At 36.4% G+C, this 17855-nt stretch overlaps 1 protein-coding gene across 15 annotated transcripts in view; it reads left to right on the forward strand.

The window, feature by feature from the left end:
- Nucleotides 1–17855, forward strand: part of NRXN1 (neurexin 1) — a 1078564-nt gene that overhangs the window by 895936 nt on the left and 164773 nt on the right. For all 15 annotated transcript variants that reach the window (XM_087436779.1, XM_087436780.1, XM_087436781.1 and 12 more), the window contains one exon: nt 16816–16987. In XM_087436779.1, coding sequence (XP_087292905.1) covers nt 16816–16987 — 172 coding nt within the window. The remainder of the gene's footprint in view (nt 1–16815; nt 16988–17855) is intronic.

A 17855-nucleotide genomic window follows, 5' to 3' on the forward strand; every position in this document is an offset into this window, starting at 1 on the left:
GGTTTAGACTTAGTGGCTGTGTAACCCTGGGCCATATTTCTCCATCTGTAAAGTGATAATAATAATACTTACCTCAGAATTGTAAAGCTAAAATCAGTTATTATATAAAGTGTCACACAGAAACTGACTCATAGAAAGTGGCACTACGTGCAGCAGCCATCTTTATCATAGTGGGTTATTCATTTATGTCCTGTTGAATATGTGTAAGAGGCATGTCAATTAGGATTTTTATGACTATGATTATGATATAAATTGGCCTATGGATTTGGGATTTGTATGTGTGTGGGTGCTACATTTTGCTTGCTTTTGTATAAGGAAGTTCTAATTGTATGAAGTTAGATGGGTGATTGTCCATCATTTTTTTATATAGCCGTGTGCTGCATTAACAATGTTTCAGTCAATGATGGACCTCATATATAAGGGTAGTCCCCAAAGATTAATACCATCTAGCCTAAGTGTGTGATAGGCTACACCATCTGGGTTTGTGTGAGTACACTATATGACATTCACACAACAACAAAATCACCCAACAACACGTTTCTCAGAACCTATCCCTGTTGTTAAGTGACACATGACTATATTTTGAAATAGATTCCACCACTGGGAATTACCTATTTCTAGAATTTTATTTTTCCAAGAGCAATATAGCACAGTAGTAGTTAAAATAAACAGATCTGGATTCAAGTCCTGATTCTTCAACCAATTAGCAGAGTGACTTTGGGCAAGTGACTAAACATTTTTATGCCTCAGTTTCCTTATGTATAAAATGAAGGCAATGATAGCATCTGCCTCTCAGAGTTGGTGTGCGAATTCAATCAACATTCAGTAAACATTTATTTTTTGACCATTATGGGCTAGAACTGTGTTGAGTGCTATATTAAAAAACAATAAACTGGGAACATAGGAAGTAGTCATTGTCAACTAAAGCTTATTGTTAATATTATTATCCACATTATTAATAACTGACACATAAACTATTTAGGCCAAGAGCCTTTTACACTGGTAATTTTGGCAGTTATTTCTGTTCTAGTTTTATCAGTTTCAGTTATTTCTGTACTAGTTTATCAATTTAAGCTCTATGACACTGTCAGAATATAGCTAGGTAGACAGCTGGGTAGGTATGTATTCTTTTTTTTTTTAAAGAGATTGACAATTTGCATAACATTTCTATTGTGGTACTTGGGTAAGAAAAAATTATGTTCTAGAAAGTAGCATGTGACAATATTTGTGATAGAATAATTTTAAGGACAGTAAGAAGTTAAATAATAATAGTAATTTTTAAAAAGCCCGTAACAGTCTCTTTAAAGATTAAAGAGATGGCTAGTACAAAAATGAATGAGAGATTTACCTTATACAACTTTCAGCTGGATAGACTGAGGGACAGCATGACACCATTTAAACTCCTAGGAGAGTTTTGTCTAGCGAGAGAATGTAAAGGGGATTTTTTTTAGAAAGTCAAAAATAATACATGTTCTTCCAAAAAAAAAATAAGTTGGATTAAAATTAAGATGTGGCTCAGGAATGGATAAATTCAACAATAGTTTTGAAACACTCAGTGTGTGTGTGTAAGACAGCAAGATGAGCCTTTTGATGTTGAAGGGTTATTTTAGGTGTTATCCTCGAGTTTCTCTTTTTTTGTGCATTTCTTTGGAGAACTTGAGTGTTGCCTACTTTTTGAATTGATAATCATATATTGTATGCATTACCCATGTATCTTCCATAACCAATTTATTTTGGTGGTCTGTGCTAATGTCAGTATAGTCATGTGTTAGGAAAATGTGTTGAAATGGAAATAGTTCAGCTCTTATAGCGTAGATTGTACCTTATGATGTCTTAAGCTAATTGATGAGTTGGCACTGCATTAAAAACAAAAATAAAATAAAATGCTGATAACATTTAAATTTATGAAATAAATTTGTCTGTCTTGAAAACATTTTTGTAATTTTTTGTATGATATTTTTTGCTATAAAATAAACTGTAATAGCGAAGTTTGAGGTAGCTGATAAAGTTAATTAAAGCAGGAAATTATATTATCATTAGTTCAAAGAAATATGGAATAATTTACTTTTGACTAGGAAAGCTAATCAAAAGCTTAATGTCACCAAGCCAATTGTGCTGGTTTCACATTTGTTGCATCTTGGCCCGAACTTAAATGCTTCCCACATCTCTGACTCACCTATGATTAAGTGTAATTGTTGAATCTTGTGAATTAATCATAGATTGTTCCTTGTTAGTTGTTAATTGGAGTGAAACCAGAGCCAATATTAAATATTCTTGCTTGAAGAGAAAGAGTTTTCGTTATTTTCTAGTTCATTTTTCAGGGCAGCATGGGTAATATCTTTATGATTCCTTGTATGAAGCATTCTCCCAGAGCTGGCATTCTTGGGCAGCATCTTGGATAAAATTAGCTCAAGTTAAAAATGATATCATTAAAAATTAGACCCATGCCTACGGGCTTAGGGAGAAAGAGAAGATGTAAGTGATCGAGAGTCTGGTTTCAAACAACTAAGATAAAAATTAAACAATTTGAAGAATTTTGATTTAGAAATAGAAACTTTGAAATATTCATGGAAGGAGAGTATTAAAAGCGTCCGAGGCATGGTCATTATATTTTTAAGCGAGGAGTTAAATGAGAAAGAAAAAGAAACAAGACTAATATTAACATTGCCAATCATGACCTGGAAAGTTAACTAAGAGGGTTGAAAAATTATAATAGAAAAATACTTCAATTGGGTCAATTCATATTTCAAATTTTAGCAACTCTATCTATTAAATTATTTTTATTGTCATGATATAAGAAATAGTTATGATAGTTTATTTCATTTCTTCTACAACCATTTAAAGTCTCCTTCTAACAGTGCTTTCATATACAATGCTTTTTTTGATACACCAAACTGGTTATAAAATTTAGATCTCTATTTATTTGTTTATTGGTTGTGACATTTGGAAGACTTGATCTTCTGGAAAGTTATTAACGTTCCTTTTTAAGTATTAGGTTTATTGCTATTGAGAAACTACAACTAAGACTCTCATTTCCTTTCGAATTGAGTCACAAATTTTATTTAGCAAAATAAACAACTGACTTTGTTACGATGATGATATATTCTATTGAATTCGTTTGGAAGTTTGAAGGACATTTTTCTAAAATGACAACTAATACTCAAAATGATTTAAGGAAAACTGTTAGGTGTGGGGAAAAAAAGATACTAGAGAAAAACAGGGATGAAGACAAGTAGGGAGAGAGGAAAGACACTGGCCGTTCTTCCAAGTGCTTCTCCATTATTGAGTCTCTGAGCATCTGGTGACATCTGAAATTATAATTAAACCTAAAGGGTATTGTGCTTCCATTTTTATTCCCAGGATTCCTGAAATATGAGAAAATCTGCTCTGACCCTCGCGCAGGTGAAAATTTAGCCTACTAGCAATTCTGAACACCTGGGCTAATTTGATGTCCATGAAAGAACAGTTGCTGGGCTCTGCCTACCCCCGTCTTGGCAAGTTCATCCTGTTCAAAGCCTTATAAAATGATAAGGGTTTAGAGGCCCCAGGATACTCTCATGTGGCCTCTTCTACTTCCAAGCGATCTTGAGGAGTGTGCAAAGGACAGCAGCATGATGTGGTTGAAAAACATTAATTTGGAACCAGATAGGCCTGGGTTGGATGTGACTAGATGATGTTTTAGTTCTGTGACTTCAGAGAAGTCACTACTTGCTTTGAATTTCAAGCATCCTCAACATGATGATTGTAAGGATGACAAATAGAATTATTGTGAAGGTTAAAGGAGTGAAGGTTTGAAAAGTAATTGATATATTGCTTGGTATATACAATAGCAAGGATGTTAGCATCTCTCTCTTTCCAAGAGGCTTACTAATATCACATCTAAACTCCAATTTCTTTTTAGCACCTTGGACCCCCTTCTGAGAGGCACAGTGGTATGGTTAAGCATAGAAAATTGGAACCAGGTTACTTGAGACCAGATCACAGCTCTGATGCTTATTAGGCATGTGATTTGGGGCAAGTTATTAAACTTTTTGAGGCTCAGCTTCCTCATCAAATAAATGGAAATAATAATATGTATTCTAATATAGTATTTCTTATAAACTGCTTAGAAGGAGTACCTGGCATATAGCAAGTATTCAAGAAAGGAAGCTATTATCATCCTCACCATTACCATCACCATCATCATCACCATGAGTCTGCTACCAAATACAGTCCTTCTTGAATATCCATACTCATTTGCGAAACTTTGGCACTGATATTACAAAGCAAAGAATAAGTTAGATGTGGCTTCCATTCAGCCTTAGAATGATATTTGTGATTAATTTCTCAGTGGATTTTTACCTTCTCAATTAGGTTTAGTTTGTGTTCGTTTTTAAAGAGTGGACATGTTTGGCAGGGGACGTGTATAAGTCAGATATTAGATCACGGCATGTTATTCTTGCTGTGATGTTTAATAATTAAATTCATCACAGATAACCCAAAGTCCACTGAAGAATATTGTTAATCAGATGAGACATGACCTTCATATATGGTACTGGCTTTTCAACTACTGTCAGGACAGACCTTTAAGTGAGTGTCTTTTGTACCTCAGTGGGTGACCACTAATCAGTTTTTGCTTCATAAAAGGGCATTTTCATAGACAAGCGTTGTGCTTTTGCTCGGCAAATTCAATTGATCAGCTCCACCCTAAAGTTCTCAAGATTCTTTTTCCCCCAAAATGTAGGGGATCAATTATTTGAGGTTGAGGAAAGAGCTAACCAGACAGAAAGAACAACAAAGATCCTGAAATGGGACAGAACATGGTACCCTCATGGAAACAAAAGGCCAATGTGACAGCAGTGAAGAAGAGAGAGAACATGTGTTCTTTGGATAGATGGCTGATAACTTGACTTTGCTCCAGATATTTCTCTCTCAGCCTGTCCTTATTATCAGAATCCACAAGTCTCCTCAAAATATCCTGTCTCTTCTAGGTGAACGATGAGAACGGATGACTCAGGGAACCCCCAGTAGTTGCCACTCTGGAGAAGTTAACAAGGAACATTTATCTTGAGTTCAAATGTTCATGAATTATTTGGATTTGAGCAATTTGTGTGTTTTTGGCTTCAAAATTCTTGGCCAAATTGCAGGAAAAACTCATAGTTTGACTACATTTATTTGAAAATTTTCCAGAAGTAAAATTGGATGAAGAATTCCTCCTCTTATTTGAAATGACCTGTTCATTGCCTGGAAAGCTGCATTTTAGAGACACAGGCATTGAACCTTATTCATTTTCTCTTCCAGGTGAACAGGGAGGTAAAAGATCAAAGGTGAAAACTTTTCTTTCTTCAACTAATTTGTGAAGGATACTTGAAAAACTAGCCATGTGATTTCAAACAGTATTTCTAAGCTGGAAAGTATCCAGAGAACTCTTACTACATCTTAAGATAAAAAGGCTCTCTAAAGAAATAAGTTAACAAGACATTCCATTCCACAAAGAAACTAAACATGTTATATTAGCTTTGAAACATAAGCATAGAATGATGAATCATTTTTTGACATTGTAAAAGTAAATCACTTTTGGAAAACATGGTGAGTCCCTGATTATTCAGAAAGTCTTTAGATATTATATTTCATAAAGCATATTGATTAACGAAACTTAGGAACAAACAATTAGATGATTGTCAAGATGCATACTGTTAGGTTCTACATTTATATCAACAATTTTCCATTCTTAGATTGGAAGATCTTTTAAATGAGCATAGCTATCTATTTTCCAATTACTTTATTTGTGCAAATGATATATTTTAGTTTTTTTATGCATAATTCCATAACCTAGTTTTATCTCCTAGATAAACTTTCTGGATAATACCTACATATGTTCATACATAGTTTGCATATCTCTGTTATCTATAAAGAGTCCATATATTTACATCTGCATCTGAATTTGTACATAAAAGCAACTGTCTTTATACATACATATTTTCCCTCCTTGGGGCCTGTGCATATACTCTTTCCTCTGCCTGGAAAACTCTTACTCTCATCACTGATTTCTTCTCATCTTCAGCTCCTCAAAGAGGAGCTCCTTCAGCTCCTTAATCACTCAGTGCCTCTCATAACACCCTGCTCTTTTCCTTCTTGACACTTAGCGTACTTTATATGATAGTATAAATTTTAATGTATAAAGAAATAATGAGAGACTTAAGCTTCATAATGACAGCAGTACCGTCTGTTTTGTTAACTACTGTTTATCCAGAATTTAGCAGAATGTCAGGAGAATAGTAAGAAATCTATTTGTATTTGTTGAATGAATGAATTAATGAATGAATATTGTTGAGGACTTAACTCCTGTATTAAGATATTTCCAAAATTTCTGTGTTGTTTATGCAAGAAAATCGTGCAGTTTATGGAAACAAACATATATAAACACAACCAACAAATACATTTTAGAAATTTTGAAAATGGAAAATGGAAACACTGTACCACTCTTTCCAGGAAAGTGTAGTACAGTGTTTTGCAAAATGCACTGCACCTAATAATACTTGATAAACATTTCTTGACATTATTTTATTTTTGTGGCAGTATTATTGTTTTATTAAGATGAAGGTCATAATCTTCAGGAGCTTCAGGCTTAGAGATTCTATATTCTGTTCTGAAATCTCTGTTGTACCAAAATTACACACATAAACATAGATTTATTTTTGATGGCTGCAGAAATTATTACTTAGCACGTTGGGGATAATAAAACCTTGCTGATTCTATAGAAAATAGTCTTTGGTGAGTGCATTTCTCTGCCCATATGTACACGTTTGCCTTTTCTAAGGAAGTCAGACAGGCAGTCCTGGACTAGAAGTCAGTAAGAAAGAAAAGGAGAAAGGTAGCACTCTCGGCTTTTCTCTTGGAATGCATTTCAAATTAGGGCTCTGCTTGAGGCTTGTAAGAACCAAGATAGCATTATTAACAAGTCAGTCCATTAAACACACTTGAAAATATTACTTCGTAAAGGTACACGCACCCCTGTGTTCATTGCAGCGTTATTCACAATAGCCAAGACTTGGAAGCAACCTAAGTGCCCATCAAGAGACGAATGGATAAAGAAGCTGTGGTATATATACACAATGGAATACTACTCAGCCATAAGAAACGATGAAATCCAGCCATTTGTGACAACATGGATGGACATTGAGGGTATAATGCAAAGTGAAATAAGTCAGAGGGAGAAGGTCAAATACCATATGATTTCCTTCATTAAGTAGGAGATAATAACAACAATAAACAAACACATAGGGACAGAGATTGGATTGGTGGTTACCAGAGGAGAAGGGGGGAGGGAGGAGGGTGAAAGGGTTAATTCAGTACATGTGTGTGGTGATGGGTTGTAATTAGTATTTTGGTGGTGAACATGATGTAATCTATGCAGAAATAGAAGTATAATGATGTACACCTGAAATTTTTACAATGTTATAAAGCAATGTTACTGCAATAAACAAAAAATTTAAAAAAAAAGAAAAGAAAAGAAAATATTACTTCGCTATTATTTTTTTGTTTGCAAGTCATGATTCACAAACACAATTTAAAAAGATGATATCCCTTCCAAACTAACGTTTTCATTTCATGTATGGCTCATAAGCATTCATCAATGGAGGCATTAAAAATAGTTGCATTTATCTCTTAATATGTTTTTATTTTTTTTAAGGTTTTTTTTTTTAATTCAAAGGCTAATTTTGTTTTACTTACAACCTAGTTACTAAGGTAACATTTACCATGCAGAGGACTAAAGTCACTATCCAAAGATGTTTCGTCTATTTGTCTTAAAAATATTGTGCTCTGTACTATGAAAATTTGGAACATTAGAGTCAGACTATAATTATATAGTTAGCTCTCCATGAAAATGATGGTCCTGGGATACAAGTAACTGAAATCCACAAATAATCCCAAACCTCTTTTATAGGAAAACATTTTTACACAGAAATGCCAATAGCTAGCAGAATTGATAGAGCCAAGTTTTCTTCCCTGTCCAGTTCCTGGTGGAGGTAATAATAAGCAGAGGAATGGACCAAAGACAAGGAATCAGAGAGAAGCAGAGAAACAAAGGTTATGGTTTTAATCAGCACCTGAAACACAATGTTTATTGCATACAGTTTCCTGAATGACTGTAAAATGTGAGCAAAGCTATTTTAACACTGAACCAAGGGTTTTTAAAGCAACAATAATAAAACAAATAAAAAGAACATAAAGAACAAGCCATATCTGATCAATCACTCCACTGTGGACAAGGCTTAACTTAAGCCCGTGTGGATCTTAGATCTCCGTGTAGCAGCCCGAGTTTATCATGATGCCAGACCACTAGGCTAAATATTCAAGCCAGAGGTAGTACTTGTGAAAATTAGAAACTTTCATAGGCCACCAGTCAATGGCTGCCTTTTGCTCTGTTTGATTTCGGCTTTTTGATTATTCAGGGTAAAAAAGCTTAATGATAGAGCACATTCTTTATATGTAAGGACACATTTAAAGATGAGCATGTAAGCTCCATGGTAGCTATTTCAGGATGAGAATACAGAATTAATCATCTCATTGAGATGGCTCTGATTCCCAAGAGGGTAAGTTACCTTTATTTCATTCTGCAGCAGTTCATATCATGTAGAGATATGCTGTTTGGATCACGAGAAAGTACCATGAAAAAGGCTTGATGACATCTCTGAACCCATAGCCCCACTGGAAAACTTCGTATTGCGTCAAGAATGTCTTTTTAAATATAAAGGATAATTCAGCATTGGCTCAACTGAGGAATCAAACAAAATAGAGACTATTCAAAATATCAACCTTAGGATTTTTGCCCCTTTCAGAGATACACCAGCCAGTTATTTAGTGGGCTAGTTTCATCCCAACATTATTTTGATTCTTGATTTAATTTTGTCTAAGGGGAGATAATGTGAGGAAATGGTGGCGTTGAAGAATTGGTGTTATTGCCAGAACTCAGGATTTACCCATCCTCAAGAGGAGAACTCATTGACCCTTATTCTCACTTATCACCATCAAGTCCTACATACCTGGGAAGGCAAGGGTTCTTACCCATAAAGACAAGTCCATCCATCCCCCTTGGAGGGGAGGGGTTATAATTTCTTGAGAAATAACACATGTGGTTTACAAAAGGCCTCCCAGGTTACTCTGAGTCATTGGCCTAGTGGGATATCTCCTTTTTCCTCCCAAATTGGAGAACTCCTGATTTAAAATATAATAAAATCTAATAGTTCCTCTATTTTATAAACTTTGAAAAAAACTAAAACAAATTCAAATTTAGGTGCCTTTTATGTGTTTCAAAAAACTAACTAGTACTTTCTTTTCTAGTTTTTTTTTTTCTGTGCTAACTGCTTAGCCATACATTTAGGCTTTTCATAGTATCATTGAGATGGGGGGTGGGGGAAAGAGATGGTCTAATCAAGCAGTCTCTGCTTCATTATAACCAATAGCAGGACAGTTTGTCCCACAGGTGAGCATGATTAGATTTTAGAATGTTCCCTCTTAAGCCAAATGGTAGATAGATGCTCTTACTTTGGTCAAGTCTTAGCCTTTCTGAGCTTTAATGTCTTCATTTATATAATAGATACGCTGCTTCACAAGTTGTTGTGAAGATCAATGAGATATTATGTGTTCTAACTAAACTGTAATGGCTATATAATTCAAGCATTATTTTAATTAACTTTCACCAACCTACTATGAAGAAAACAATTGTTTTCCAAATGTAAGAATAACATTAGTAGGAGTAATAATAATAGTAGAGCTCACAGGTGCTGAGTAGCCATTCAGTGTGCTAAGAACTTTATATGCATTATCTCATCAAAAGAAAATTGCAGCGTGATGAAAATGTTCTGGAATTAAATAGTGGTGATGGTTGTACAACCTTGTGAATATACTAAAATCATCGAACCATATACTTTAAAAGGGAAAATTTTATGATATGTGAATTATATCTCAACTAAAAAGAGAAAACTGTATGTGGAAGAGTTTTGGAATATCACAAATGTGGAGTTAGTCACCAAAGTGCTGGGAAGGGTACAATGAGGAATATCAATCTTCTTGCTTACCCTCAAGCTCTTTCTAATATGGTTGAGGAGTTATAACAAGTGCATAAAAACTAACACCTAAAGCAGTGTGTGAGGGAGGGCTGTCACAGGCTTACAAAGTTTTATTAGGACAGTCTGAAGACTAAGATAGGAGAGTAAGCCTCCAGGAGTATAATTTCACTGTCAGGATCTAGTTTCGTGGAATCAAAGGAGCTATAGCATTCTGTAGAATAGAGACATATTAGGAAAGGTACATTATCCTTAATGAAGATTTGATGGGAAAATGAAAATACTGACTTCTTAGAATGCATCACTCCTAAATGAGATCTTTCTGAGGTGGTATCACCCTAGATCCCACCCACTTCTGGTTCCACATTGTGTGGTGTTATGAAACGTAATTAGCTAAAAAGAAAGATGCACTTCAAGGTAGCCCTACTTTTGACTCAGTTTTCTGAGCATGCCTTGGTTTCAAGATCTTTTCCTGGAACGCAGCCACAGCTGAAGTCATTCTGTTTTAGAAGGCATCTCCAATTTGGTCGGGTTTTGGTATCCATATTTATTAGCTATATGATTGGGGCACATTATTTATACACTCTGAGCAGATAGAGAAAATAGCACTTACCTTTCAGATCAGCTAGGAGTTTTAGGTGGATACATTGTGTACAGCTCAATGCCTGGCACCCAGTGAGCACTCTGGTGTTTAGGGCCTGGAAAGAGAGATGGGAGACAGAGGGAACATACCTTCTACGTGCCTGGGTATCTTTGGTATCCACTGGCTGCGCTACGGCTGTCCCAATGCTGGCTTGCTCCTGCCACACGGTTGGAGGCTCCCTGAGACCCTTCAGAACCCTCCCCCACAGCACACCTGTGCTCCTCCCTGCTGCTCCCTAAACTCTTTTGAGGGTGTGAATATTTGCATGCATGACTTATCGTCACTATTTGAAAATTTCTCAAAGAGCAGAGAACATGCTTGAAATGTATGTATCATCTACACGCGTAACAATGCGGAATTCATATTACATATTTGATTTTTATTTATTAGCTGGGTGAATAAAAAAGTATTATTCAATGGGGAATGTGAGAGACAGGGCAGCAGTAGCTTCTTGTTTTCGAAATGGTGTGGGGTTTTTTCGAGGGGGGCAGTGCATTTCCAGCTCAGTGCCAGGTTAAAATAACTAGACCACTTCTTGACATTATGGATCATCTAGATTAGTAAACACAATCTCTACCAGCCAGTAGGACCTCAGAGTCACTCATTTGGAAAGGTACTTGGGTTAAATCAGCAATTATCAGAATCAATGCATTTGTTTTGAGGTGAGAGAACAGGTGTCTCTCTGACACACTCTGCAGTGTTACTTACTCCAGCAACAGTGGCTGTAGGCCCCAGAGTCCCCCTCAGGCCTTAAAACCTCTGTTCCTGGTGAGATTAGTCCTTGGAGGAACAAAACATAACATTCAACCTGACTCTGAGTTTCGTCGACGATGTAGCATTGGACCATGGGAGTTGTTCTGTATTGTGAAATAAGCACAAGCATTGAGTGCATTTGACCACATTGTCAAGTTCGGTCCCGAGTGGGGCCCTGAAGTATAGGACTGTATCGTGTTGTAGAACAGAATCTTATAGACCACAAACAAGCCTCCTTGCTGATCTACATGCCATCCTGTGTTGCACACTTGTTCATCTTGTTTGGTTACACTCTAAGAGTATGGTAAACAAATAAAAAAACATAAAAGACAATTTTTCATTTTTCACTGTTTTCCTGGACATAGTTGAGCAAACACTTCTATATAAAACCTCAGAGTAGGGGGAGAAAAGCGGTGGACATATCTGTATGCCAGATACAAGCTAAATATGTCTGTGTAGTCTATCTATTTCATATGCACATAGATTGAAATATATCTGCGTCTGTAACATACAGACATCCTACATGAAGTATGCCCACGATATTGAGTACACCGTTAAATCTTAATCTTGGTTAAAACAATTATTTTTCAAATGAATATGTGATTGCAGATGGAATTAAAAGGTGCATTAAACTATGGTGCCACGTGCTAGAACTTTCAATTTCCTTCCCAGTGTCATCTTTCATGATGTTTCCTTTTAACTTGGTTTAATAAAATAATCCTTATTCAGAAATGAGCTTTTGTGAAAAAATCAATAATTACCTTTGTCACTATTTATTTAATGAATCCATGGAAAGACTTCATTAAATTATAAATGCTTCGTTACTGATATTCTCATAATAGAGTTTTGAAATTATGGTGTGAGCCAGTTATCCATTTCAAGGAAGACACAATGCTGAAACATCAGTACATGTCCAGTGAAATTACTGCTGGTTTTGCTAATGCAATATTCATGAGAGTTTGCTGGAGACAATCACATTTAATCCCAGAGAATAAGAATTTGAAATGAATTCTTCTAAATTGTAATTATCCATTGGCAAGAAAGTTTAGCAAGTTTTATCATTTATATAATTGAAATGACTTGCTATTCTGTCAACATCGGAAGAATATGTTTTGAGAATATTTATAGTTTACGAATGGAATCCTAATCATAAATATTGGTCCTCTAAGTATGCTTGATGTTAATATTTTGTGGTTTACATGCATTTTAATTTGTTTGTCTTAAGGAAAAGATTGACCCTTTGGCTGTTATTTATGCTTAAATTGTTTTTCAAGGACTTGATGCAACCTGGGGTGGGGTAAATAATGTCTGAATTAGGGTAAAATCTGTTGTTTGAATCTACTTTGGTGATATTCAGTTCTGCTCTAGCTGACTCTGGAGTTAGAATACATGAGATAGCAAAGATGTTGGAAGTTGAAGGACCAAATCAATATATTCAGGGAAAGATGGGCATCATTTAAAAGTCAGAAGCTCTCTAAGCATCACCAACCCTCATTGTTTCTTAGTAGTTTGTTTTGCTATGTTACAAGAAATGAACTTCTGTATCCTAGAAAATAAGCATTTTACATTTCATACTGCAGAAAAATTTAGTGATAAGGTAAAGGGACTTTTTTCAGAGTTTGGTGCATTTTGTATCTTTAACATTGTAATGCTTCTATTCGTGGAACTTGAATCTCCTTAATGATTAGAACTCTGCTGAAAACAGACTATTGTAGCCTTCATATCAGAGCAAGTAGGTAACTTTAAGAATTTCTTTCAATCTATCCTGGGATAAGAAACATGTGTGTAATAGAAGAGACCCTTAAACAATGGGCACCTGTAGAGGAACAAATATCTTCACGTCCTTGTTACGTTGAAAGAGCTGATTCCTAAGGATGCAAAGGGAATTTAAACCTGTTCTGTGGAATATTTCTGCCTGACCCCACGGAAGTCCAGAGAAAGTATCAGCACTACTTTGGTCACTGTTGGATAGTAAAAAGTCACCTCTTCACTTTTAGACATAAGTAATTTCAGTTCACTCCTTTGTAATAATAAATACAGTGTCAGTTAAAGACAGTCCATTACCCCTGCTGGGCTGCCTTGGAGCTGCCACTTACACTGGGTGCGAGTCAGGGCTGCTTCTCCTCTTGTTTCCAGGATGTTCCCTTCTCTTCCTCCTCTCTGACTCCTCCAGGAATGAAGCAGGAGAAGGAAGAGGAGACAAGGGAGAAAATGATTTTACTTGGCTAATACAGTAGTCGCCATCTAGCTGGGCTTAGCCTATGTTTAAAATGGACTCCGAGGGGCACTTGTGGAGGGCATTTTGGTGGGTTCTTTAGTGCTCTTAACCACATCATTGGAGTTTCTTTACCTGCAATTCCCTTGAGGCGGGTAAATGCACCTCCTTTAGATGGTCATTGAGGATTTCTGCCTCAATCGTGGGGCATCCATCACTGCAACCCCAGGGTCTTTCTGTTGAGTTGTCTTCACCACTCACCACCCCTCCCCCCAGTGGCCCTCTTGGACAGGCTACAGCACAATTCTATGCTGGTTCTCTAACCCACAGTCCACGGGTAATGCTCACCTGTCCCATGTTCTAACAAACTCTGATGCACAGGTGGCCCCTGGTGCAGTAATATCTCTTTGCTCTGCCATCAGAGCATCAGCCAGCCACAGTCTCTCCCCTTGAAGATTTCCCAGGCAGGAGTCAAATCTCAGGCAAGAGCAAATGGGGTTGCTGACTACCCCAACTACTGCCACCAAGTTCCGGAAGACAAGTATCAAACTTTTTGAGATGTTCCATTGAAGTCCGTTTCCCCTGCACTTGAGATAAGCGAAAAGTAGCCTTCCACCTAGGAGGTACATGCAAATCACATCACATCCCAATTCTCTCCAAAAATCCTCTTTTCATTATCAGTCTCCTCTTGGCCTTTCTTGTCTCTTTAATGGGCCGGAAATAGATAATTTATTCAGGGTCCCAAAAGCAGTTTTCAATGCTCTCCTTTGCAAGTCTGGTTTAGGTAATCTTATACCTCATTTTGTAAAATGGAAGTAGCAATCTGGTTTTTGACTTCTTATCATCTCAAGATTGCAGCTGAAACTGGAACAAAAAAAGTCCATTTTAACATCCTATTATATCCACATATCAGTTGCTTACTGTCATCTATAAAATTATTTTAAGCACACGTTGATTGATACATATGTACAATCTGCAAAGCACTGTACGGGGATTGTGGGGTGCTCCTACTCTAGCAGGAAAGATAAAACAGGTAGCAAAAAACAACTAGATTTACCAAATCTGCTAACTGCAGTTATAGGATTGCCCAGTATTCCTAAAATTCAGCCTAGTGTAATGATTAGTAGCACAGACTCTGGAGCCAGACTGCCTGGGTTTGAATCACAGCTTTTCTCTTTCTAGCTGTGTGAGCTTAGCCATGTTACTTAATCACTCTGTGCTTTAGTTTCTTCATCTGTCAAATGGAGGTAAAATAGTACCTCTCTCAAGGGATTCTTATGAGAAATGCCATAGTTAGTAATTGTAAAATGCTTAGAACACTATAAAGGTGTTTGTTAAATAAAGATAACGTAACGAACCTCTTAAACGAGGTTCTTAAAAAAATTCCTGTGGAGTTATATCATACATGTATTAAAAATGTATATATAGCACGTTAATTTACTAAAAATGAGCAAATATCAATTATACCAAAAAGAGGAAATAATGAGTGCTCACACAAAAGACTTGTGCTAAAAAAAAGTCTAAAAAAAGTCTCCACAGGCCCTTGGATAAATTTTAGTGTTTATTAGAATTCTGCTGTTTATCACCTGAATCATTCTAGAAAAAACTGAAATGCCTTACAGTGGCATATATTTAAAAGTAAGGATCATGAGAAATATGGTAGAAAATAAAAATAAGTCCAAGGGAAAACAGTAGGCCAGAAATCTATGCAGCTGGTAAAATTGTCCTACTCACTTTCACTCGGAGTTTCCTAACGACCAAAGTCAAAAAGAAAATACAGCTTTAAGTCATGCTGTCCATCAAGCCTAAAACAAACCAAAACCAAAAAAACATTAAAAACCACACTAACTTGTTATAATAAAGAGATCCTTTATGGACAATAAGAACAAAGAAAAAGAAAAATAGAAACCTGTAGGACGTCTACATCAAGGGGACAATGAGCAGTGTCTCAAATAAAATCTTCAAATCCTTCCCTTCAATTAAGGCAGTATTATACAAGATTTTCTTATAATATCTCTCAGTGTAAGCTGATGCCATACTCTTGCTGCCTAGTTCAGAGATGAGAATCCAGCAAGAGGTCGAAAGGATGTGGTCTACATCTTCGGGTTTCTGATCTTCTGATTTAAAATTTCTACAGGAATGGATGGACTGTATGTCCTTTCAGCTCCTCTTCCCCCATGTTGCTCCTCTCAACTGAGGTTTGATGAAAGGTGAACTGCAGACAGTTTGAGGTTATGTACTCTGACAAGGGCCTGCAGTGCAGACGATCTGTGCTACTGATTAAGGGCAAATCCACATGCTTTAAAAATCAGCTAAGCTCGCGGTAGAGTTGACAGTCCTGCTGTTAGAGAACGCTTCTCAGAGGCAGAGGACACAGCACATATTTCTCTTGGCTGCCTAAAGTTAACAGCAACAAACCCTGTACTTAGAATGATTTGTGATTTTATGTAACCATATCTTAACTTCATCTTAGCTTAAATAGAAACTAAGATTGAGGGAAGTGAATTCTAGTTCTAGTACCCCTCGATTAAATTATGTGACCTTGAACAAGTCATTGCATGTTCCTGTGTCATAGTTTCATCATCTCTAAAATAAAGAAATTGAATAAATTTCAGGCTCTTAGCACTGGATGACTTTTTTTGTGAATAACGGCTAAGAAACTGCGCTCGTTAAACGCCTGTCTGTGTGCCCATAGCCTTTAGAATGATTTTCTATATTGTGAGCATTTGTCAATTGGCTCTAAACAGACTTCGTTGCTCTGATTTCACCAGTTATTAAAAGAGAGAATTTCAAGCCTCATTTTTCTTGTGAAATAGAAAGAGTGGATTAAGGAGCTACGTTAAAGGAGAGGAAAGGAAGTCCTTTCACACAGCCAGCTGTGCACCTTGTCTATGGCAACCCCTGGGAAGAAGGCAGCTCAATTCTCTTGCAAGTGTGTCTTTTGGAATATCAATTATCCATGAACGAGATGCTTCAGATTTACCCAAATGTCAAGAATCTTGCTTCTCCTACATAAGTTTTTCAGAAGTAAATTTGGAGGAAAGCAGCTGTTGTCTGAACCATGTTCTTAACTAACACCCTGTGTGTAATTCTTATTAAATGCTGATGAATTACTACAACTTCATACAACTCTTTTTTCCCCTCCTCCCTTCCAGCACCAAGGAAAAATTGGAGTTAAATTTAATGTTGGGACAGATGACATCGCCATCGAAGAGTCCAATGCAATCATTAATGATGGAAAATACCATGTAGTCCGTTTCACGAGGAGCGGGGGCAATGCCACGTTACAGGTGGACAGCTGGCCGGTGATCGAGCGCTACCCTGCAGGTAAGCCAGTGAATATGTATCCGGGGAAGATTTTGTGAAAAACAAACTGGAAAACAAAGCACTGTTTTGCGTCCGTTTCACCCAATTGTGGGTTTTCTGAGAAACCATCAAGGGTTTATTGGACTTTAAGAGTCATGTGAATGTAATGTTGTCCTAAACTGTTCTTGATACAGTGTACAAATGGCATTTTATAGAACTTGGAAGGCACACGTTATCGTTTGCAAAATTCAGGACATCAGTGAAACCAGAAAAATGCACACGTAAAAGACACAGCAAGTCAAAGCTCTTTTTACTGGATCCTTGCATTGGAACGAAGGAAAGGCTTTGTCAAAAGTAACAAAGTTAAAATTTAAAACTAAGGGAGGGACTATTATAACACTTTTCTCTGAAAGAAAATAGGACCAGACAGTTCCTTTGATGGTGGTACATAGCTGAAACTCATGAGAAGTGCAGGAGGGCCATGGGACAAAAATACTGTAAATCAGCAGGTCTAAGAACACGTACGTACGTGAAGTTTGTTTTCACTGTCATATAACCATGGCATTTCAGAAGGATTCTGTGACACTAGTATTACTCATTTCAAGTCTATAAAATGAAAGTCAGGTTATTATTGATAAAATAAAAATTATCTTGTTCATTGTTGATGAACTTTTTCAGTACTATGTTATTGAAACAAAGACAGTAGATTAGAAACTTAAACCAGTGTTAGTTGTGGTTGCCTATATTCTCAATTTAAAAAAAAAATTTTATTTTAAAGTCAAATACAAATTAAAAGTGTAAATGTATTTTACTGCAATTATTATCCTCTCTATGTTTTAGTGGAAAAGAGGTTACTAAAAACATCAATCTCATTTGTCTCTGCTCCCCT

Source organism: Ceratotherium simum, chromosome 11 (assembly GCF_057802395.1).
Source record: "Ceratotherium simum simum isolate JZ-2026a chromosome 11, ASM5780239v1, whole genome shotgun sequence".
Taxonomy (NCBI): Eukaryota; Metazoa; Chordata; class Mammalia; order Perissodactyla; family Rhinocerotidae; genus Ceratotherium; species Ceratotherium simum.